The sequence below is a fragment of the Pongo pygmaeus genome, chromosome 7 (assembly GCF_028885625.2).
Source record: "Pongo pygmaeus isolate AG05252 chromosome 7, NHGRI_mPonPyg2-v2.0_pri, whole genome shotgun sequence".
In the NCBI taxonomy this organism is placed as follows: Eukaryota; Metazoa; Chordata; class Mammalia; order Primates; family Hominidae; genus Pongo; species Pongo pygmaeus.
Window position 1 is genome coordinate 100,468,944 of NC_072380.2, and position 26,810 is coordinate 100,495,753.

At 34.6% G+C, this 26,810-nt stretch overlaps 1 protein-coding gene across 2 annotated transcripts in view; it reads right to left on the bottom strand.

The window, feature by feature from the left end:
• The window catches only part of MMP16 (matrix metallopeptidase 16), a 285,421-nt gene that overhangs the window by 145,981 nt on the left and 112,630 nt on the right, over positions 1-26,810 (bottom strand). For both annotated transcript variants that reach the window (XM_063668955.1, XM_063668956.1), the window contains exon 2: positions 9,211-9,359. In XM_063668955.1, coding sequence (XP_063525025.1) covers positions 9,211-9,359 — 149 coding nt within the window. The remainder of the gene's footprint in view (positions 1-9,210; positions 9,360-26,810) is intronic.

The window sequence follows — 26,810 nt, forward strand, 5'->3', positions numbered from 1 at the left end:
TATCCAGCTTTATGGAACTGAGCTCTCAGGAGGTGAGATCAGAGGACTCTCATTTTTAACTGACACTCCCAGGGGATTCCTAAACACACTGAAGTTGAGAGATATTTCACTAAACTGTAAAACACTCAAGAGAAGGGGTTTTGGTATTCTCAGTATCTTGCACAACTCCTGGAATGGAGAATTAACAAATAAATATTACTTGACTAGATGGATACGGTTATTTTTATTGCATAGTTTAAGATCTAGATACTGATTTAACTAACAAGTATTAATGGTGTGCCTATGATGATTTAAGTTGCTTTTATATATGGGTATTAATTATATTCTCAAAAAATTATAATATTCCTAAGGTAGGTACTTATCTTTACTTATCTCATTGAAAGTACTGGGAGAACAAACAATACGCAATTATGAAATCTGAATATATTTACTTAACGTGGGATATGGTTACATTCACATTTAGCTAAGGAAAACATTTAAGTAAGCAATCTGTGAAAAAAACCTGAAATGGATAGTTGGGTAAAATTTGAAACAATAGAATTAACTATTATCAGAATAAAATGTATTTTCAATGAGGGTATAGTCTCTAAAATTACTTTGGTATGCATAAAATTGAAAAACGAAGGCCGTAATGTCATGCTTTTGTTGGAGCCAGTAAAAGACTTCTTTGTGAAGTGTGTACATCTTCCAAAGAACAGATTTCTTTTTTTTTTTTTTTTGAGTCCGAGTTTTGATCTTGTAGCCCAGGCTGGAGTGCAATGGCATGATCTCGGCTTAACCACAACCTCCACCTCCCGAGTTCAAGCAATTCTCCTGCCTCAGCCTCCCAAGTAGCTGGGATTACAGGCACGCACCACCACACCTGGATAATTTTGTATTTTTAGTAGAGACAGGGTTTCTTCATGTTGGTCAGGCTGGTCTCAAACTACCAAGCTCAGGTGATCTGTTTGCCTTGGCCTCCCAAAGTGCTGGGATTACAGGCGTGAGCCACCATGCCCGGCCCAAAGAACAGATATTTTAGGGAGGAATAGTAGGTTCCTGTGCTAAAAGACATTTCTGCTGAATCCCTTATATAAGTCTTGGGCTTTTGCCCACTTCATATAGTTGTTTGCTTGTGTTCTAACTATTTGTTCATTTACCCATCTCATCCTGATTTATTCATCATACAGTATTTTTGAGCTTTTACAACATGCTAAGATATATAAAAGAAAGTATGGATTAAAAGATGAAGAAAGAAAGAACCCCTTCCTTACTGAGCTCATAGCACACAGGTAAGACATGTATCATTTAAAAAGTACAATATAATGGAGTAAGTGCTCTCACACCTCCATCTAGATATCTTGTCATCATCTCTAATGTTATATGTAATACAAAGAAAATCATGATATTCCTACCCCAAACTTGCACCAATTTATCTGATGCCTCATCTCAGCTGAAATCCTTAGCATCTTCTAATGCCCACACCAGATATCCAGGCATAACCCTCCACTACTGTTTCCTCATATCCAGTCCATCACAGTCTAGTCTCTTCTACCCTCAAAATGTCTCTTGTATCTCTCACTCTCAACACTTCCTTCATTTTCACTACTAACAATACTAACAATACATTTTCCCAAAGCAAAAGTGTGTTCTCTGCATGTTCTGAGCACGAAATGCCTTTGTAGAAAGAATCTGATTTAGGTCTACCTAGTGAGGGTGTCCCCTGTCCTCCTTCTCAAAATCCAATCGAGTTTCTACAGAACCAAACCTCTTCTGGACCTTATATGCAATGACCTCTGTCTGGAATACTTTTCACTCCTTGTTCACCCTGAGAATCCTAATTATTCTTTAATATTCAACTCACATAGATACAGTTTACCACCCCAATGCAGCATGCCTTATAATGTGTATCCTAATTTGTATGTGTCTGTCTCTATCTACCACTGACCTGTGAGTGAGGGCAGAGAGCCAAGCATGAGGTCAGTGCCTAGTGAAGTCGCCAATAAGGAACATGAAGCAAATGAACTAAGTCTATATGTCATTTTGCATATACTGATCATTTCGACAATCCTATATATTTCTTGAGGACTTCACAACTTTTTCCAACTCTGTGCTTTGAACAAATGATTATTGCAGAGACATTACGTGGATACTCATATAAAACAAAATCAAGAAGCAGATAATTTACACATAAGAAATAAGCATAACATATATAATATAATATCAACTAATGATTTAATGAAAAGAACTCTGAATGCAGATTGGTAAAGTTGAGAATACTCTATGTTAACTTCACCAATATTTGTATCTAAACATTCTGGCACAGAGATATTAGTGGGTATTATCTTCTCAAAGTAGGTAAAATACCATAAATATGATCAAAGCACATCACACTACTGAACATGACACAGAATCCGAGCTAAATCGGTCTTCAGGCTTTTGTATGTGACTTTAAACATTTGATTTCATAAGCAGGCAGGTTCTTTCTTATGGAAATTTTAAAGTTCCCAAAGGATATAAAGAATGCTCAGTGTTTAACAGGACTCATCAATGCATGAAATGTGTCTAATATTAAATGCAAAACTGGCATGCTAATGTTTTTATTCAGTTAGAGTCTAGCAGTCAGGTTCATTTTCAGTTGCCCAAATAGATAATATAAATTTATTAGGCACCGAAATGTTAGTAGCATTCAAATGTCAATTTGATAAATCCCATATACACCTGTTCACACAAAAAACAGGAATATGTAACTATATACATTCACATGCAAAGTTAACATATAAGTGTATTTTATACATATATATACATATATATATATATATGTATATATATAGCTTATTACCAACTGGCAACTTGGTAAAATCTAGCCGCCACCTTTTTTTAAAGCTTTCAATAATGTTATTTTCAGGCAGTACTTTTTTTGCGACAGTGTCACTGCTTAAACATACTTTTTCAGTGTGTCAACACACAACTCATATAACTGTGCTTTTTATTTTTCTTGACTGACTCATTTGTGAGAAATTTTAAGTTGACATCCCAAAGCAAACAAAGACATGGGGAAAGAGCACTGAAGCTCTGTAATTATCAAGGTGTAAATAATGGCATGGCTTCAATTTTCATAAACGTAATACTGATTTTTAATACTGACTTAGTTTTTGGGAATTTTAGAGAATTTTAAAATTAGGTGGGCAGATCATTAATGTCCTCATTTAAGTTAACTCAACTTAAAAAGAAAAAAAATCTAAATCAGTGGTTTTGAGAGGAGTATAAAAATTGAAAGCAGGGATCCTGGTGCCATACTGTAGAGTTACCTCGCTGACTCAATAGTCCTATGACAATAGGTTACTGTTTCTTTTTATACTTCAGTTTCCGCATCTTTAAAGGAGATGATAATATTACCTCTATTATTGGGTTATTGTGAAGAATGAATTAGTTAAATCATTTAAACACTTAAAATATTGTCTAGCAGACAGTAACTACTATTATTAAGTTACAATTCTAATTCTAATAACTATTATTATTTTACAAATATCAGGAAGTAGTTATACTGGTGGTAGTCGTGGTAGAAGCAGCAGCAGCGTACAAATATTGATGTGCTTCACCTCCCTTTGACCTGTATATATGTTATTTAAAACAGGGATTTTTTTGGTACTTTGATAATAGAAATATAAATAAACAACTTCACTGTCCTCTGTTTTAGGTAAATAAAGTAGCCAGAAGCTTCTAAACAGTTTGGTGTACACACACACACAGACACACACACATACATCTGAAAGTGTCCATTAGCTTCGTATATTTTTAAAAAGTATTTAATAAGTTGGGCATTCATGCCAAACACATAAGGCCACTCACTGCATGACTCTAAGAGGTGCCCTTAGGTTATAGTCCTTGTACTGGGTATCCTGTAGTGGTGCTGCAAGAAGGCCGTGCTTCAACAAAATACCAGGGAAACATCATCCCTTGCAGCTAGAGCTCTGCCACACAGTGGCTCTGTGTAAATACACCTACCTTTACCATGAGAAAAGAAAATGACTGCCAAATACATATGTTGTACTTTATCAATTCGTGCTCTAAGACAATATTCACCAGGATAATATGTTAAACAAGTTGCCATTCTCCATACTTTCACAAGTTTTAGTTAAAACTATGAATAACATTTACTATTTATAGTAGTCCCCAAAAGATCCTTCCAGAAATTTAAAAATGTACTTATTTTAATTACTTTAAAAAATCCTTAGGTTTTATTTGTATTCACAGAGTCAAGTCCAGTTGCCATGGGAAGATTTTTAAAAGTAAATTAACTTAGGGCTAAAAATGTTGCAGCTGACAGCTCATTCCAGTCCAGTTTCTCTTATCTACAGACTCATTAACTGCCTGTATAGACACACAGGTTATTCACAAGATTGAAATGGCAAAGTTAAAGTACCTAAATACCTGAGCAAGAACAAAAGTGTATTAAGCCACTATGATCTTCAATATGAACACAATTTCAGTGTCAGCTCTAACCAATTCTTTCAACTTTTTACCTTTCAGAATAGGAATCTAAGGTTCCTGCTCACTACCTATCAATCTTCCTTCTGCTGCCACCAAAATGTGGGCTGACCCATCCTATAATGTGATAGTGTTTTAATGCCATGGGTATATTCAGAAATAAAAAGAAGAACATCAATTGATCAAGAACATATCTTTTATATCCAAACTGAAAAAGAAGATAAGAGAATATTCCCTTGGCAATTTAGACAAAAGAATAAAAATCATAAAACATATTGAGAAGCCAAAAATGTTGGGGTTCTTGGCACATCTAAATAAGTATTTCAATTATCAAATTAGGAGTCCAAATATCACTATAGGTTCACTGAAATGACTTGAAAGAACTACTTATTCAATCTTAAATAAATTTTAATTAAGTTAAATTTCTGTACAATGAGATATCGTCCTACCCCAGTTAAACAAACTTTTATCGAAAAGACAGGCCATAATGAATGCTGGGGAGCATCTGAAGAAACAGAAATCCTTATACACTACTGATGGAAATATAAATTAGGATAATCACTATGGAGAAGAGTATGGCGGTTCCTCAAAAAACTAAAAATAGAACTACCATATGATCTAACAATCCCACTGCTGGGCATATATCCAAAGGAAAGGGTATCAGTATATTGAAAAGATATCTACACTCCCTTGTTTACTGCAGCACTATTCACAACAGCTAAGATATGGAATCATCTGAAATGTCTGTCAATGTGTGAATGGATAAAGAAAATGTGGTATTTATACACAATGGAATATTATTCAGCTATAAAAAATAAAATCCTGTAATTTGCAGCAACATGGATAGAATTGGAAGACATTATGTTAAGTGAAATAGGTCAGGCACAAAAAGACAAATATTGCATTGAATGTTCTCACATATGTGGGAGCTAAAATACAAAACAAAACAAAACAAAAAACAAAGAACTTCATGGAGACAGAGACTAGAATTATCTAGAATTATGGTTACCAGAGGCTGGGAAGGATAGGAGAGAGGTGGGGATAAAGAGAAGGGGTGGCTAATGGGTACAAAATGTAGTTAGATACAATGAATAAGAGATAGTAGTAAATAGCGCACTAGGGTGACTACAGTTAAAAACAATTTATTGCATATTTAACTAAAAGAGTAAAATTGGAATTATCTTAACACAAATAAATGGCAAATACTTGAGGTGATAGATACCCCAACTACCCTGATTTGATCATTATGTACTGTATGCCTGTATCAAAACATAAGTACCCTGTAAATATATAGGACTATTATATATCCATAATAATTAAAAATAATTTAAAAAAGAAATACTTCACCAAGCACACTTGAGTGCATGCCACTGTGCACATATAAAAGATAAACTAATATGAAAAAATTACTATTAAAATTATAAAACATATCAGACTCATTTTCTTTATTGCCTTGCTATTTTTTTGTTTCCTTGCTAAATATATACATTTTATGTATAATATAGATTGCTCCATTCATTAAGGAATTTAGGGGAGCTTGCTTCCAAAAATTAGCTATGCATCTATAATTTAAAAGAATCACTGATGAACTCATTCTGTGGGAGGGGATAAGTATTTATTATGATCTCTAATACCATTGTTAATTAATATTAAAGCAATATTATATGACATTTAAGGTAATACCTTAATTTATTGCTTGAAAATGGTTAATTTCTTCAACACAATATAGGGATTACTGCAATTGTCATCATTACTTTTAATTACCCAATAATTACAGGTTCAATGCATCACATGTCTATCTGCCAAAAAAGGATATAATTATTTAATATAAAAACAATTGATCTTGACAAAAGTCTAAAATTAGATAAGAGTTCATAGCATTGAAAATGGTTAAGACATTATATTAATACTGAGGAATAATTTGGATCTATAACTATAGTCCATATTTTATGTAATAAGTGTCAGATAAAAATTCATACCTTATAATTTGACCATAATATAACAGAGTGTGATTTCAGCATGGATTGTTACCACACATTCAAGATTACAAAAGCACAGATGATACCTTTAATATCATGATGATGGGGATTATACTTCCAAAAATAGTACACTATTTCAGCTGAGTACCTTGATCAATAACACCTTAACAGTAGAGATGCGACAGCAGAAAAAAATAGGCAGGAAGCAAATGAAGCCACCGGGTTTCTAGTTCAAGTGACAATGAGAATGAAGTCTCCAAGCAGACACAGGGAGCAGAGGAGGCATGGCAGGCTAGGAAGGGAAGATGAGGAGGAGTTAACAAGGCTTTAGTTGTTTCACCTAGAAATAACTGCCAGGGGTAATACTCTGAAGAGAAAGATGCACTACCAATTCCTAAAAAGACACCAAGAAAAATCCAAACCTGAATTAGAACATGGCTTTGTTCAAATAAAAACAAAAACAAAACAGCTCCAAACCAAAACAAACAAGGAAAAAAGTCCCTTTGATTTTAAATTATGCGCTGCCTATATAGTTGATCTTTTCTCTATAATGCCCTATCACAGAAATGCTACTTTAACTCCCATGCACTGACACCATCATTTTTACTGGTCTGGAATCTGAGCCACTCTGTGCCCCAAAAAAGGCCCGTGTCCTTCTCTACTCCTCCACATTTTTTACATCCTCCTGCCAGAGAACAGCAAACTGTTCAGACCCCTTTCCATATGAAGGGCCCAAATAAATCCTGTGCACATTACTCTTCCATTACCTGCTCACAAAAACCTTCCTCCAGCCACTTTCAGAAAACAAACGTTTCCATCCCAAGTCCTTCTAATGACCAACAGGAGCTCACAAAACTTGTGGAAACGTACATTTCCTAGGACTCCACTTTCTTAAATTTAACAACTAGTAATAAGTATTACATACTTCCTTATTATTCTGGCACTAGTCAAGTTGGACCTTCAAACAATGTGAACTAATTTGTTTCCCAAGTCCTCAATTTATTTGTATTTTTATGAATTGCGTCATATTTTCCAAGAAAGTGAATCAGAAGCTAACAGCTCTCCATTAAGAACAAGAACGCTGTCCACAGCACTTTGTAAAATGCTGTGATGAGGAGTAAAATTTAAATGGAATTTGCCACTATACGTGGCAGCAAAACACAGGATTTGCTGGAGGCTTTTGCTTGTTAACTTAAAACTATATTTATTTAAGGCAAGGGGCATATTATGCCTTAAAATGATATTATAGCATTCAGAGAGAATTGCAGTGATTAGAGGGCAGCAGGTCCAGAATATCAAAACTCTATTCCCAATATTTAGAACAAGGTTCTAATTGTGGCAGAACACATTCTTTTTATTCTTGATTCTGTTTTCCAAGACGTAGATCAAAGTTAATATTTATGCATCTCTCAAAAGTACTAGGAGAGGTAATGTATTTATGTTTCCAAACTGCTTTGAAGTTTAATCTCAAAGCTTTTATTTTTTATAAAGGTTTTCCTGTGTTGATGAAATAGAAAAATTATGACTAACATCATGTTGCAAACTTAGATGGCAAAATTTTGAAATTATGTATTAAATTAGTTTGATATGTCAGAATAATTAAGTATGTCTAAGTCTAGATAATCCAGGTATTTAAAGTTTAAAAAGAAAAACAGTATGTCTTTTCTCAAGGTGTATAGCAGGGCAAGTTCCCCAGATCAAATGTCAAAAGACAGGTTCTGCAACTACTCTGTAGTTCACTTAGCCTTTGACATTTAGTTCCTCTATTTGAGAAAGCAGAGAGAAAAATGCATGCTTGTCTTTCCTATTGTGGAGGGTTGATGTACCATGATCAAACTAAGTAACAAAAAATATGTAAACTTTGTGAGTATCAGGGATTCTAAAAACACAAATGATTTTTCCCTCTACTGAAAAAAATTAATCACTTCTTCCTTTGGTGTCCAGAAAAGTAATGCTGTTTCATAATCTTACGAAACTTACTGTGTACCTGTGGTAATACCATTTGTGACTACGTCTATCTATGCAGAAGATAAGAATTAAGCTTCTTTGATGAAGAGATTATGCCTTCTGAATCTGTACATGCTTTATCTTTCACAGATAAAGCACCCAATAAAGAGCTGAATAAATAAATGAATGATTGATGAACCAATCACTAAAAAGCAAAATTATTAAAAAATAAGAAGCCCTTTGATCACAAGAAATTGAAAGAAGTAACTTTCCAGTGAAACCTTTCTTTGATTTAGAACTGTCAGCAGTGGGGAGTTAGTAAACTTTGTTAACTGGCTCTCTGACGCTGCCCCTCCTACCCAAAATAAGAGCCCTAATTTGTGTTGTTTCCTAGTTTCCAGGGTGTAGATATTTCCATTTGGCCAATTTCAAGCTCCTAATATGATACCAGTGAACAGAGATTTGGGAAGCAATGTGTACAATATATTCTCATCAGTCACACAACCCACCTCTGTTGCTCATGGTCACTCTTTTTGTAGTAGCTTCAACTGTACACCTACCTCAACATTTCATTCATATTTTCTTTACTACTTTGAAACTATGTTGCTAAAATCAGGTAAGCAAACCTGACATTGGGCCTTAAATATCTTATGAAATATTGGAGGAGTGGGGTTAAATTAGGTTATGTAATTCCAAAGAAAGTTTATGAGACAAATTACTCCATTTCTGGTTTGTGGAGTTCATATAAAGTTTTCCAGACTACTTAGTTTGGCTCAAGGACCAAAAAGAAAGGAGGTTGGGAGCCATTACTTACTCAATTGTGTTTCTGTCCACTTTTCCTGTCATGTTAATGCCATAGAACTGCTGCATGGCAGCTAGGGCAGACTGCATGGTCTCTGCAGAGCGCAGCACTGACATTCTGGGGTCAGTCGGTGGAAGGTAGCCGTACTTTTGTAACCAAACCTGCAATAACAAGTACAGTTTCTTTTAGATCAATTTTACAATTTAACAATAATTTTCTGGTAATTAATGTATATCTATAATAGAGTTTTGAACATTTTCTCCACAAGGGCATACAGTATTTTCAGTGTTTGATCTTTTTGTAATATATATTATGTAGGTTAGGTTATTTTAATATAATTGCAGTGACTGTTATGGATCTTTCTGACATACCTTCTAATGCTAATTGAAAAAAAAGATTATTTGTTGCAAGCTTATAATGTATAACGTACTATACCAAATACTGGATAAAAACTTAAGTAAGATTATCCCTGTCCTCTAGAACCTCAACCTCCCAAAATGAAGGATGCTTTTTCAACAGTATGACTCCATTGAGACGTTTATGTTGCAAAGGGCAGTCAATGTGCATATACCACATTAAAAAAGCCATCTTCCTGAAATTGACCAGTGACTCCAGCTATGACGTGTAGCATCTTTACAGATAAACCGCGTTACTCTATGACATTTTGGGTGTAAATTCCATAAAACCATTCTATCCAATAGTAGCTAGGTATCTTTTGATGATTTTACCATGTAAAGAATATTCTTTCTTCATTTATTTATGGTGACTCATTTTAATCTAAATCACACAAGTAACCAAGTTTTTCACCTATAGAAGAAATCCAACTATCATCTTAAGAGTGTTTAGACCTCTCTTTAAGGGTCTCATGATTTTTATCCCCCACCTTCCCTGGTGAAGGGGGCTCTGGGAGGACAGAGAAAGAAGTCATAGTTGAATTCACATTCTAATTGTGATTGGAGCAAAAATTCGGAGTCATTTAAGGTTAAATTTTAAAAGTTAATACAAACGCAGTGCATTTGGAAAGAAACATATATCTCCACCAGGGAGCAGATGCTTTCTAGTTTTACAACGCTATGCATTCATTTTAAATGCACAATCATATGTTCAGGCCACATCCCATCCTGCTGTCCTTTACCTCAATCTTCTATAGGGCTCTAAGATTTCTTGGAGTTTAGTGAACTACTTCTCAAATTGATAAGGGCCAAGTAATTCTGTCCCTGGCATAAAAATAGAAGCCTTGCTATTTAGTGAACGGTATTTGCCAGCATGTGTTACCCTTCCTACCTCAGTCTATTTATCACATAAATGATCATCCTATGAAATTGCAGTTTTTCCCAAATAACATATTCTTCCTTTATGAACTTCAACTTCTAAAACAGGAGACATATTTTCCCAGTGAAAATAACCAGCAAATATAGAAGTTAAATTTCACCAAAAGAAACTAATATTAAATGTATCAAAGTCTTAAAATGTGAAACACAAAGTGGAATTTTTCATGGTATTTCCAAAAACTGACCACCTCAAAAGAACAGTACCATAAGCACATCCCCTTGAAAATAAAAAAAAACCTCAACATTTATTCTAAAACTATTTAAGAAATGAGCAATGAATCACTGTCAGGAAGGTGTATTAGTGAAACTTAATCTAGTAAACTCATGTACCATATAGTAAAAGCATGCCAAGACATTCTTCTCATCTAATCTGTAATGAATAGACTGCCAGGGAAAATATGAATATTCAGTTTCCTAGTTAGCAGTGGTGCAGTCTGAAGTAGACTCCACTTTTTTCTGAATGAAGGAAGCAGGCAATATTATTCAATATGAAAGTCAATACCTATTGTTACGTAATTTCTCAAATTTAGAATGTTGTGTCTTGATTTTTAATAACATACATGCACCAATATTCTTAAACTGAATGCTTTTTCCATAACACTTTGTTTGCATTCATTTCTTACTTGCTAGAGAGCTGACTTGTTGCTAGGTTACTCATGGGTGCTAAGCTACAGGCAATTACATTTATGAGGAAAGCAAAGAGAAAACCATTAACATTAAACCCTATGACTTATGTACAGATAGAGGAATTATAAAATATGTAAATGTTAAGTGCATAATGAACAGAATAAAAATACATATTTGATTTATGCACTAGCCTTTCAAACAAATGTTTTAAAATAATGTAAAAAATGAATTGAGATTTTTCTTCAAGTTTTCTTTTACACTGTCACTTATGAAAGGGAGTTCTTTCTGAATGACTGAAGAGTAGATCATTATTTTTAATTCTAAAATATTGGGAAAGCTATGAGTTCTACCATTTTATGATCAAGGTTTGTTTCCTGGCTAATCAAGGTTGATTTGTCACCTACGAAGCAAACCTTTATTCCAAATTACAAACTTATAATATCTTTTTTGATAAACAATTAAATCTATTAAGTAATACTTGAAAACATATCTTTCCCCTTACCCTAGTATTCTGCTATCCAAGGTTAATGATTTGGCATGTAGGCTTTGCATCTTTTTCACTGTTCTTAAAAATAAATTTTGAGATATAAATATATATGTGAGTATGTATGTGTATCTGTAAACACATATACATATATATCACAGATTATACCATACCCTTCCATCCTCATATGTTTTTATTTGAAGTATATCCCTGTTTTCATCATTGTCTTAAAATACTTCACCTCCTGGATTATTGCAAATACTAAATTTGTCTCTTGAGACTGGTTACGCCTTAATGTCTTTTCAATGTTCTCAAATGCACATTATGAATAGTTAAAGAATTATCCATTCTTGTGTGCACTTGGATGAATGATATACAATTTGTAGGGGTGATGTTAGGATTAACCGAGAATATACAAAGCCCTCAGCATAATTCTTGCTCAGTAAGTCACACTATTATTTTATGCTTACCAACTACCCTGAGTTCTTAAAATCGTTCCTGTTCAACTTAAGATTTGTCTTTGGGATAGGGCAAGATTAAAAATAGGTGAGGTTGAACTAGTCATAGCTGTCAGGCAAGACAAACAACATGGGGTAAGGAATCAGTGTGCTTGAAAACTCCCCAAATCCAAAAGCAAATAAGGAAGGTGTGATACATTTGGCAAACTGATTTTTGTTATGTTTTCTTCATTTTGTGCTCACAGGATTGAGAAGCGCTTTTGAGAACACTGAAAAAATATCAAGGGACAAACAAGTTTCTTTAAGGCAAACCTTGACTCTTTACTATCTGGGACTTACCCCATCTCATTATCTCTAGAACAACCAACCTCAAATGAAGCAATAAAATCTCACCTTGAATTACATTCCTGTTTTACTAACTCATTCAAACATCTTGCTACCAGGTAGACAAAACCAATTTCCAGCACTTAGTGATTATTCACTTGGAGGAACAACCAGAAGATTGTTGTTCTCTGCAGAGCAAGACGATATATCGAGCAATAAAAGGTAAATGCTTACATATTAAATGTTGTGCCAACAGATATTGCCTTTACTAGATTATAGTATAAATAAGGACAGGCAAAAAAAATTTCAGCAAAATTCATTAATGAATTCATTAATTCATAAATATTAGTGACAAAAATGACTTTGTCACTAATATTTCATGTGCCCATACTGTGAAAACCTATGTTAATTGACTCAGTTATTCACCCACATATATTAAGCAGTATCCTGAAAAATGATTATATAAAAAATGGAGACAGTAGAAGTTCTCATCACTAAGAGCAAATCTAAGCAGTAACTTTTAAAAATATGTATCCTTATTTATTCCTTTAGGCCAATACTACAACCTAGAGAAATAAAATTCCCTCTAGCCTTGAAGCTAGTAAGTTTATCAACGTCTTAATATAAAGCTAGATACTGTTATTCATTTGCTTGGATGAAACACAAATGCGAGAACAATTTTTAAACTTTCCCACTGATAGGACATAACATATAGAGAAAACATCTTGAAATAATGACTCTGATTAATTGCAGACATCCTTTCCCCCACCAAAAAAAAAATGGAATAAGTGAATAGGTGATTAAACTACTGAATATATTAGGGCTAGAAGAGATACATTTTAGAAATTATAGAAATAATTGAAGGGGAATATAAGGAAGGCTGTGTTAGGATTTTATTTAATCTGAAAAATCACTTTGCCAGTCCACAATGCCTATTTGTGACTGAATTAGTTATTTCAGGTTATTTCAAGTATAGTTAATTTCCATCTAATGTGGCATGGCAAATGCAAGTTCCTTGTACCCTGTGATTATATGATCCAAAGTATGGTACTCATATGAAAAGAAAAGTGCAAAGGTGATAAATTTATTTTATAGCATTTATTTAGTAAGAATCTCTTCCATTTACTTGATTATATAAACATTTTTATTATTTTGGGAAACAATTTTTTTAAATTACTGACTTCACCTCAAATTTTAACATACTAACAAAATGTTTAAATCTATGATGTTTAAAATATATTCTGATAAAATTAACTGACTTTCTCAGATGAAATTCAACTGAAAGAATGCATTTTAACAGATAACTTCTCAATGTTATAAAACATTAATTTCCATTTTTCAGTATGAGATTATAAATGCACTGGCTAAATTTTGTTACAAAGTAAAATTAACTAACAACTAAAAGGTGATGGCCCCTCTATTTTGTGGCATCATCAGCAAAGGCAGTAACAGCTTAAGGACTTACCATATATTTACTGGTTATAAAAAGTGGCAGGATTTGTGGCCTACATTTTCTCATCTAAAAAATGGCTATAAATGTGAATTTTAACTACCTATTAGCCAAAAAATTAAACTCATGTTGGAGTAATCATTCAGAATTGGTCAAATTGAAGATTCATAGGATAAGTTCACAAGGCAAAAATTAGCCTTTTTCTTCATTCGAAAATCTAAATGGGCTCTAAATCACCATCCTATCCCCAGCATGAATGGATTAGTGTATGAAATTGCACAAATAGAATTCAATTCACTTAGAATTTTACCATCTCTTTAATGGCTTCTTGAAATGGAAAGGAAATAGTGGAACAACCAAAAGTTACTCCACTAAACATCTTATCAATTAAGAGGAAACTGTCATTTGGACAGGAAGAAAAGAAAACAGCTGAGTTATACTAAAAGTTGTGATCCGTCATGATCATATTTTACACCTTAACAGGAAACTCATTTATGATAGAAGCCAATTACTTACGGTGTCAATGCTGTGGAGAGGTTTTCCAATCTGCATAAAGTGAGTTACACTTCGTACTTAGTAGCTGTGGGAGCAAAACCACTTAAACAGTAATGGCTGAGACCCAGTGTTAAAAAGAGAGCAGTGCCCTTACTTGAAATTCCATTATGTGCTAGTCATCATGCTGGAAAGTTGCAGAAGACTATGATATGCCATCTGCTCAGATTTTACTGTTTTTTTTTCTTCTAAGTTGTTTAGATTTTTTAAAGAAAGATTTATAGTGTACGTGCACATACACACACACACATAAATGGTGACAAAACAAGACCAAAATAAAAGCAAAACACAACCAATGATAAACAATAATAAAGCATGTACATGATACCACGACCCCTATGTTTCTGAAGTAGACAGAAATAATTACAAAAAAACTAACTACCTGTAATAATCATTGACATGATTCTGCTTTATATCACAATTACCGAAAAACTCAAAACAGTAAAATCCCCCTCAAATCTGTGTCTTTTCACACTAGCCAAGTGAAGAGAAATGCTGAACAATGCATCAGGTGAATGTTCTAAAAGCACTTACTTGAGTCTGTCATGTGAGTCACAGACTCAACTCGCCTTTATTTACTGGGAGCAGATTCAGTTTCATTGACATCAAAAATACAAAAAAGAAATTAATCTCAATTAAACTTGCAAAGTGGGGGGTGCAAAACGTCCCACTGAGATGAAGGTACAAAATACCAGAACTTTTTTTTTTTTTTGAGACGGAGTCTCGCTCTGTCACTAGGCTGAAGTGCAGTGGTGTAATCTCGGCTCACTGCAACCTCCGTCACCCGGGTTCAAGGGATCCTCCTGCCTCAGTCTCCCAAGTAGCTGGGACTATAGGTGCCTGCCACCACGGCCAGTAATTTTTTTGTATTTTTAGTAGAGACGAGTTTCAACATGTTGGCCAGGATGGTCTCGATCTCTTGACCTCGTGATCCACCCACCTCGTCTTCCCAAAGTGCTAGGATTACAGGCATGAGCTACTGCGCCCAACCAATACCAGAACATTTAATAAAATGCGCACATCCACACATGCATGCATGAGCATAACTGTAGATTAAACCTAACCTAAGAAGAAATAAATCTGACTTTTACTTAATATACAGATTAACCAAACTTTATACATTCATCACCACCAGATGTCCTAAAGGAGGAGCTGGAGTTCCACAGTGCAAAGAGTTTCACATTGTCATCTCAACAGTTAGGATGATTCCAGCACAATATAACATATAGCTGTTTTTCTGTGCCAGGTTAAATGGATTTATGAATTATATCATCTTACAGAAAAGAAATTTTATAATACTTTCAAATATGATGGGGAGTGACTAAGAAAATATTTTGTGCTATATAGATGTTTGCTGGTTATTTCATAGCAAGGTACTTAAAAGTTGTCAAACTTAAATGAGTTATGTATTTTCTTTTACAAAAAGACAAAAGTGCTGTCCTTTTCTGTGAAGACAAGTAGCTGCAAATAGTGTGCTATTCAATAGCTATTTTGGGATATGAGAAACAAAAATCTTTTAATCTGTACCATCAAGATAAAAGTGATGTTTTTGCAATGCAAGAGAAAAGAAATTGTTTTTCAAGGAAAGATATGCCATGCCAACTATTTTTAAAGACAGATGTTTGGAAATGTTTCTATCATCACATGACATTACACTCAAAAAGATAGAAATTCATGACCTATTCCAACTGTCATAATTCCCTACTTTAAAATCCCAGCAACAGAATTTTCCATTTGTAAAATAATCTGCCAAAAGAACAGTTGCAGAGGGTTTTAAGCCCATTTGTTAAAAATATAAAAATGCAACACCTTTTGATTGGTTTTTAGAATGAACTGATAGACATCAGAGAAAATGGTAATTTTTACCTGCTGAATTTTACCAAAAGCCTTTACAGAATTGAGGGATAGCATTACAAAATAAGGCTCATGATTTATAACCAGCTAATGATGCAACTTCTCCAGGATCCTGTGTGGTGTCATTTTTGGCTATGACTATTTTTAAGATAAAGATTATAAATAAACTGATCTTGAAATTGCTGTATTTCAAAGTGTTAAATCAGCATTTTAAAGAAGAATAAGGAAGAGTCAGTCAAAGAACTCTCAAAAAAATGATTAATAACATTTCTAATAAGAGCAAAACAATGTAAATATAATTCATAAATAAAAAATAAAAATTATTTTAAAACACATCTTTAGTTCACCTTAATATTTCTATTATAATGTTCTACAATATATATAATTTTAGTGATTTAGTTCATGAATATAATTATAAGTAAAACAGGGTACATGTTTTAAAAATTAAGATGTACAATAAAAATTGTAGAGATCATAAAGCTGACAGAAACTACTTTATTTCTAAAAAAGAAGCTATTTCCTTGAATTCTCTCCGATGTGCCACACTCACTCTCCTGAAAAGGTGAGAAAGCAGTTTATCAATATCTAGATATTAGATTCTATTCTGACTATGACAATTCTCAAGCTTTTCCTTTTCCATCATGCACTACTGAAGCTGCCCATATCCTACAGAAACAATTTCTTAGAATGCCTTCCAAGCCATGTATGATTTTGTCTCAAACTATTCCATTGTTGCTTTCCTCCACAGAATTTGTTCTTCGGTCACAATGAACTTCCAGTTCCACTCCCAGCAGGTCTCCATAAGAACAACTGCTAGCATGCCTTTACTGCCCATTATGTACCAGGCAATTTACATGCATTATCTTTAATCCTTATAATAAGTTCTCATATTCAGCACTATAACCTCTGTAATGATGAAATAAAACCCCAGAAAAAATAGGTAACTTGCTCAAGGACACATCAATAGTAAAAGGAGGAATCAGTATTCAAATAGAGACCTGACTGACACCAAGCTTGGCTCTGTTAATTTAGACTGCCTTTTAGAGAGAGGAGACCCAGCTGCCTGTCTGTATGCTGGAAAGCCTAGGAGACCCTGTTCATATTCAAAAAATGAGAAGGCAGACTGTCTGAAAACATACCTACAATAACCAAGAATGTTCAGTTTTTATGCAAACAAAACACCCCGTTTTGCACCATGAAAGGGCACTGAGCTGTGGCTGCATATGTTCTGGGTATAACACTAACTCCTACTTCTAAGAGCTTCTCTAATTACCAGTGCAAAACAGCCTTGCATGGTCCAATTTGCCCAGCCTAATTAATATTCTTATTTCTATCCTAGAATATTTCACTTATGGCCATTTCAGTTTTACAGTTTAAAAAACCACTGAAACCTTCTTTGCCAGACACCCTTTCTTCTCACTTTATTCTTTCACAGCACTTTCTTACTGTAGTCTCAAGGTTGCTAGTATCTACAGCTGACCAGCAACCTTGGTTATCTTCTCTAAAATTAATCACTTAAATACAATCTATGCACCTATGACACACCATTTAACTCTGACCTCAGCCAAATGTCCAGACTCTGAGATCACACTGCTGTTTAAATAAAAAATACAGCATTCTTCTTTTTCCTCATAATCAATATCAGTCATTCTTAATTTTTTTCTTTTTCCTCATCATCGATATCCAATCCATCATCAGGTTTTAGCTACAATTTTATCTTGAATGGAAATACTTATTTCTGCTGCCACTCCTTTGTCAAGGAAACAATCATTTTCCACAAGAAACTACAAGATTCTCCAGCTGGCCTCTGTGCTTTCATATTGCTACCATCTCTCTCTTTGCCCAACTAGGGTAAGTTGTCTTTTTTTTAATTCTGGTAAAAAAAATACATAGCCTAAATTTATCATTTTAACAGTTTTCAAGGATGCACTTTGATGGCATTAAGTACACTGACACTGTTATACAATCAGCACTACCACCCATTCTTGAACTTTTTCATCACCCCAAACTGAAACTATATAAAGTCCTCAAATAATGTTTTACTCAATGTGGTTTCGTTATGATGATGATGATAAAGAAAAAAATTCCCAGCTGGGGCCACTGTTTGTGTGGAGATTGCATGTTTTACCCATGTTTGTGTGAGTTTTCTCTGGGTATTTAGGTGTCCTCCTACATCCCAGAGATGTGCCTGTTAGGAACCGGCATGTCTAAATGATCCCAGTCAGAGTGAGGGAGGGTGTGAGTGCGCCCTGCAAGGGGATGGCATCCTGTCCAGGGTCTGTTCACGCCTTGTGCCCTAAGCTGCTGGATAGGCTCTGGCCATCTGTGATTCTAAGCTGGAATAATTGGATACATAATTATCTTACTTTTTATTAATCTTAAATGTATGTATAGCTTACATTTATTTCAATGTTTAATATCAGAAGTGTTTTGGTCTTTATTTAGAAGTCTGGTGATGGTTTTTGTGACCAGAAATATGCTGTAGGAACTTAACTTTTACTCATATCAATTAGCCTATGGTAAAACCGATTATGTTACACATCATTTCACTTAAAGATGAAGTTTTCAAGAGCGTATCTATGATGGCATTAAATAAAGACTTGCTATGATCATTAAATAGTGACTCCACATTATTGCTTCTCCCAGCCTCTGGTAACTACAGTTGACTGCTGAACAACATGGGTTTCAATCCATTTATATGTATATTTTTTCAATAAATACATTGGAAAATTTTGGGGAAAGTTTCAACAACTTGAAAAACCTTACAGATGAACCATATATCCTGGAAATATCAAAAAACTCTAAAATTTAGATATGTCATGAATGTATAAAACATATGTGGTAATTCATCTATTTTATCATTTACTACCAAAAAATATACACAAATCTATTATAAAAAGTTAAAACGTATAAAAACTTAGGCACACGAACACAGACTATATATGGTGTTATTCCTAGTTGAGAGAAATGTAAATAAACATAAAGATGCAGTGTTAAATAATAACTGCATAAAATTAACTGTAGTACATATTGTACTACTGTGATAATATCATAGCCACCTCCTGTTGCTATTGCAGTGAGCCCAAATGTTGTATCTACTGAAAACGCTATGTGATGCAAATCATCTCTGTGTGAGTTGTCTCTCCACTTAATTGCATATCTCAGTAAAAAGTGATCTCTTGCAGTTCTCACGTATTTTTATTGTGTTTACCGCAATACCATAAACCTTGAATAATACCATGAGACCCATACGAAGTGCTGCTAGTGATGCTGGAAGCACTCCTCAGAAGTAGAAGAAAGTCATGGCATTACAAGACACAGTTGAATTGCTTCACTTGTAGCACAGATTGATGTCTGCAGCTGAGGCTACCCGCCATTTCAAGGTAAATGAATTCAGAGTAAGGACCATTGTTAAAAAAAAAAAAAAAAAAAAAAGGAAAGAAAGATAAGGAAATCCATGAGGTGTTGCTGCAGCTATGCCAGTAGGCATAAAAGCCTTCCACTTTTTGCAAAATATCTTTTAATCTCCAATTGAAAAAGGAGCTTGTATGTGGGTGCAGGATTACTCTAAGAAAGCCTTGTCTATAGATTATAACATGATTTGAGAAAAACTGAAGTCATTACATGCCAAAATTAAAGCAAAAGGAAGGTGAAGGTTCTAAAGCTGGAGAATTTAATGCCAGCAAAGGATGGTTTGATAATTTTAGAAAAAGGTTTGGCTTACAAAATGTCAAAATAACAGGATAAGTAGCTTCTGCTGATAATGAAGCAGGAGACTAGTTCTTAGATGTCTTGAAGAAAATCATTGAGAAGAAAACATAGTTGCCTGTATATGGTTTTAATGTAGATGAAAAAGTACCCTATTCTGGAAAAAATATCACAAAGAACGTTTATTAGTAAGGAAGAGAACCAGGCACCAATATTTCAGGTGGGAAGAAATGGGCTAACTCTACTGTTTTGTGCAAATGTAGTTGGGTTTATGGTCAGGACTGCCCATGTTCTAAAAGCTGCTACCCCATAAGCCTTAAAGGGAAAAGATAAACACCAGCTGCCAGTATTTTAGTTGTCTGGACAATGAGAATATTGATTGGTTCCATTTATGCTTTGTCCCTGAAGTCAGGAAGTACCTTGCCAGTAAGGCAAGTTCTTCTTTTATTGTTCTTTAAAGTTCTTCTTATATTAGACAATTTCCTTGGTCACCAAGAACCCCATAAATCCAACACTGAAGGTGTCAAAGTGGTCTACCTGGCCCCAAACACAACATCTTATCAGGGGGTCATAAAGACCTTTAAGGCTCATTACACACGGTACTCTATGGAAAGGACTGCCAATGCTATTGAACAGATCCCCAATAGAGAGAAAATCATGAGAGTCTAGAAGAATCACACCATGAAAGACGCCATCATTGTTATATAAAGAGCCATCAATCTTGAAACAAAAAATTCTTGCTGGAGAAAACTGTGTACACAGATTTTGTGCATGACTTCAGAGGATTTATGATGCAGCCAATCAAGAAAATCATGAAAGAGGTTGTAGATATGGCAAAAAAAAAAAAAAAAAAAAAGAGAAAGAGGAGAGGGAATGTACTCAAGATATGGATCTTGGAGAAATTCAAGAGCTGACAGATGTCACACCAGAATTAACAGAAAACGACTTAATAGCGATGAGTGCATCTGAACCGTGCCAGATGAGGAAGAAGACGTAAAAGAAGCCGTGCTGGAAAACAAACTGATATTAGACAATCTAGTAGAAGGCTTCCATTTATTCAAAACTATGGGCTTTTCTATGAAGCAAGCACTGAAACTAAAGCAATCAGTGGAGGAAGGATTGATACCATATAAAAACGTTTTTAGAGAAAAGGCAAAATAATCAGAAAATGTATTTCTGTAAAGTTACACTGACTGTGCCTGCATCTCCTGCCTCCCCTTCCACCTCCTGCACCTCTTCTGCCTCTGCCACCCTTGAAAACAGCATGACAAACCCTTTCTCTTCCTCCTCCTCAACATACTCAAAGTAAAGATGAAGAGCATGAAGACCATTATGACGATTTACTTCCACTTAATAAAAAATAAATTTATTTTTCTTCCATATGATTTTCTTAATAACATTTTCCTTTTGCTTACTTATTGTTAGAATACAGTATATAATACCTATAACATGCAAATATGGGTTAATCAACTGTTTATATTATTGGTAAGACTTCTGGTCAACAGGAGGCTATTGGTAGTTAAGTTCTGGGGAAGTCAAATGGTATATGCCAATTTTTGACTATATAGGGATCTGTGCCCCTAATCCCTGAATTGTTCAAAGGTAAAATGTATTATTCTATTCTCTCTATGTATTTGACTACTCTAGGTAACTTGTATTAAGTAGATTCATTATAATATTTGTCCTTTTGTGTCTGGCTTATTTTATTTAGAATACTAATATTTTCAATGGTCACCCATGTTTGCAGTGTGTAGAATGCAGCATTTTTAAGACCAGATAATATCCCATTACATGTATATACCACATTTTGTTTATCCATTCATCTATCAAAGAATGTTATGGACTGAATGTTTGTGTCTGTCAACATTCATATGCTGAAATCCTAACCCCAAGGTGATAAAATTAGGAGGTAGGGCCTTTGGGAGAGTAATTAGCCCTCATGAATGGGATGCCCTTATAAAACAGACCTCAGAGAGCTCTCTATCCCTCTTTCTAGCAGTGAGTATACTACAAGTCAGCAGTCTACGGCCTGGAAGAGAATCTTTCCTAGACCTCCACCAGGCTGGCACCCTGACCTCAGACTTCCAGCCTCCAAAACTGTGAAATTTCTGCTCTTTATACCCCACCCAGTCTACGACACTTTTTTCTAGCAGCCTGAATTGAGTGAGATAAAGAAACAGAGGGCTTCCCTGACTACTTCACCACTCAAACATATAGCACCCAGTTTATGTCTATTGCTGCACTTATTGAGATCACTACATGGTTGCTTTGTTTATTTACGGTTTTATTCTGTATTTCCATCTATTTTATTCAACACAGTAGGGTCAACACAAACAGCTCCTGGCACATTTTCTGAGCCTGAGTGATAGAATTACAAGGGCTCGCTAAGTGGGGCACCCATGTATTAATGCCCAATTGATAACACAATCAACTGTACAAATCATATTTTGCTATTTTCTGCCCACTGGGTTTACTACACGGTTATTTACCACCCTACTCTCCCCCATATACACACACAGCTAGAAACCCAGGAGGAAGTCCAGTGCTTCAAAAGTGGATAACAAATCTCATTTTATCACACATATAGCAAAGATTAGCAGCTTCCCAGGCACATCTGGGAAAGCTCTAGGAAATATATAGCAAGGTACAACAGGAAGTAATAATGATAATTTAGGCCACTGTTGGGCAAGCACTTAGAGGATTTTATCTTTGTCTTCTCAGATTCTACCTTCTATCCCCACACCCAGAGATAAAAATCAATGTGGAATTGCTTACTGCTTGAAAACTGCATTCTGGAAAGTACTGATACTCAATGTAAACAAAACACCAAGAGCTTAACATTTATTAAGCCAGGCACAGCACTAATCTCCTTAACACATTAGCTCATATAATTATCACAACAAGCCCGGAGATTGGTATTATTATCTTCATTTTACAAATGAGGAAACAAGTTGAGAAGGGTTAATCAACTTGCCCAGGGCTACAGAATGAGTAGGCAATATCCATGGATACAAGTGTCATTGTAACTTTGAAATAGCTCTTGCTCTTAACAACTTCCAGGAAGCCCAAAAGAGTGGGTGACAAACCTAGCCTTTAGTACACAAGATTAAGGATGATCTACACAGGCCATTCTAGCTCAGAAATCCACTGTCTGGATTCATACAGCTGAATCTCACCAGTGTACAGGTGGGCCATTTTGCTGGAAGAACAAAATAAGATGCAAACGACAAACAAGTGATATTTTAGAGGTAGACAGCCACAAGGTTGTAAGTTATAAAATATGTTGTAGTTATTATTATTACCATTGTAATCTTGTTTAATTTTTGATGCATACGATTTGGGGGCAGAATGCTAGACCCTAGGACGCAAAGGTAAAAAGTAGGGTATTTGTTATCAAGGAGTTCATAGTTTAACCATCAGAGACACAAGCAGGTGTTGTGATAGGGGTTTGTATGAGTATACGGGTGCACAATGATAGAGCTCCAAACCTCATGGGGTAGAGCACTAGGAGAATGGAAATGGAATCTTAAACACAACTTGAAAAGCCTTTCACAAAATGTTAAATCCCTGAGTTTATAAAAAAGTTCCTCTGCCTCCTTTTCATCTTCAAGGTAACCTTCCTAGACCAGGCTCTCTTTTACTTGTACTTGAATATTGCAACACTTTCCTAATTGCCTAATTCATTTCCATGGCTCTATATTCTTTCAATTTTGACCTACCCTACTAAGTATGGAAAGATTAAGTATCCCAAAATATCATTTCCTTTATTTAACTTCCCTGCTCAAAACACTATGATTGCTATGATTACTATCATTTACTTACCGAAATGGTTTAAAATTCTTTATCCTTGCGTTGAGTAAACTTCAAAAATTCATACATATCTACCTTCACAAGCTCAATTCTCCTAAAGGCTTATATACTACCTGGGCATTATCCAAACTGGGTCACAGAATGTGCCTCCTGGGCTTCACCTATGTTCACACTGGCCCCACATCTCCAATGTCCTGTATATATACCAAAGGGCCTTGACCAATCAGGTCCTAGTCTTCCTTGAAGTCTCTCTCTTTCCTTATCTCTGTTTCTCTTGCCTCTGGGAGCACTCAGTGTGTAGATGGCTTGCTGAATAATTAACAAGTCATCATGTGAGAAGTAATGGTGTGTGGTGGGTATGGACACAGGCTTTAAGTATGGAGGACACAGATTCAGGGCCTGAATAAGATGCCTACAAATCATGATCTTGAACAAAGTAAATGGTATTTGCTAAGTTTCAAATTATACATGTACAAATTGAAGATAATGATGATGCTTCCTTACAGGGTTGTGGTGAGAACTCAATAAAATTGGCCCTACAAGAATTCCTAGCACAGGGAATAGCACAAAACAGCTCAAAACAGTAGATAAAAATTATATATCTGTCCATGCTGCAGTTATATATCTAACATAATAATATTTCCAAAATATCTAAAGAATATATGACAATTTTAGGTAACAGATTTGTTAAATTTATTAACAAAATATCTATGATAGCTATACTCACAAAGAAGAAAGCAAAACAAACAAAAAATGTCCCTCTGCTATAACATTATTACTGATTACCATCTCATAAGCCTCTCCGAGATTTCATCACTTTAGGAAAAGGTCCTTTGAACTGTATCCATTCTCCATCATAAATCCTGTTTTCTACTCTGATTATTGTAGTAGAATATTATATAATCCTAAAGAAGAATCAGATGAATCCATATGAAAAGATAGGAAGAGGTGCACGTAAAATACTGGTAAATGAAAACACACATGCATACACATATCTATATATTATGTGTGCACATGTATAGATATTTTCTGTATGTTTAGATAAGAAATTATTAAAAATAGTTACCTCCTGGGGAATGAACTTGGTAGGCAAAGGGCTGAAGTAGAAAACTCTACTTCTGAATAAACTTTTCTATGATTATAATTTTAAAAGATTTAGTAAATATGAAAATTCAGAGGCAAAGTTTGGTTGAAAGCATTTTTTTGTATGTATAACATGTTATCTGACAAAATTTTAAAAGATGGCCTAAAACAATGCATGCTAAATGGATTTGGGGGCTGTACTTGTGCTGATTAAACAAACATGAGTTCTGTAATTCTTTAGCAGTATCACTGGACTACTTATTCAATAAACACTGTTAAGATCCTCTACACCGACTCTTACATGTTACTCATCTGTGTTTAACTTAACATGCCATTCTGACTTGATAAATACTGCAAATTAAAATTTGAAATGGGTCAACCTTGTCATCACAAGATGTTTGAGAATGAGAAAAAATGCTTTATAAAATTAATTTACATGGTTACATTTTTATTCACTTTAAAAATATTCTACCGTATTCAATATTTAATGTTACTAATATATTCATATATTCATATATATATTCATATATTAGTAACATTAACACTTCAGGGAAAAAGAATAGAAAATAAGGTAATGCCAATGGCAGAATTAATGTAGATTATGTATACTCTACTATCTGGTATAGTTGCCATATAACTGACTTCTCTGAATTTCCTAAAACTTAGAGCAAAGATAGAAGAATGATCAGTTATAAGATCAATTATAACAGTCATAAGACTGACTTACAAAAAGTACAAATATTTTGTCTAGTCCCAGTCCTAGATGCTATTTTCCCCATGAGTTTTCTGATCCTATGGCCCTGAGGCTAGGTATTAACTTTAATGTCATAATTACATACCAAAGAAGCAGCAGTCTAGAAAAAGGAGTAATCACTTAGAACAGTAAAAACTAATCATAAATATCAAATTGGAAAATAAATGACTGTTCCTTCTCTTTCTGTTTCCTGATGCTTCTTCCTTCCCATCCCTCAAAAACCATATTCCAAATGTTTAGAAATGATCTACCTATTCTAATCTCTCTTCACTTAGAGAACTCATCTTCTCCTGAGGGTACTACTAGTAATTCAACCTCTCTGACTCTAACAAGCGCCTAACAGACTGTAGTTTTTCCATATATGAAAGCTGGTAATAACAACAATGGCAATAACAACAAAAGCAACAACAACAATAATGTCTCCAATACCTAAACGTGATGACTCCTCCATGTATAGCTCAAGACGAACTCTCTCCAGAACTCCAGAAATATCTACCACGTTTTCCAGCAAACATTTACATCTACATGTCTCCACGGGCCTCTCACATTCATCAGGCAAAAAACTGAATCTTTTATCACTTTTCATCTGGCTCCAAATGCAGGCAAAACATAGCCCAGTCTTCTGTTATTTATATAGGTAAATGAAACCATTCCAATCCATCAAATTCCAAATCTGAAAATTATCTAAAATACATTTCTTTTTCTTATCTTTCTCAACTTACCAACCAGTCTACACACCCAACTGCTTGTGTACAGTGAATACAACTAAGACTCATCTCTATCTCACTATCCTCAGGCTCAGCTGAATACCTCAACCTTTTAGTTTTTTTTCATTATATTTTAATGAACAAAACTTAGGTCTATTCATAGTGTTTAAGATGATGTTTTGAAGTAAGTATATATATGGAATGACTAAATCAATGTAATTAATATGTACATTATCTCACATGTTTATCATTTATTTGTGATGAGAACATTTAAAATTTACTCTCTGAGCAATTTCCAAGTATAAATTGTCAGCTGATTAACTGTAGTTATCATGTTGTATAATTGATCTTGAACTTACTCCTCTTGTCTAACTGAGACGTTGTGTGTCCTTTGACAAGGATCTTAACCTTTTTAAACTGAGAAACAGTAGTGACCTCCTAACATGTCCCCCATCTCTAGTCCTGATTCA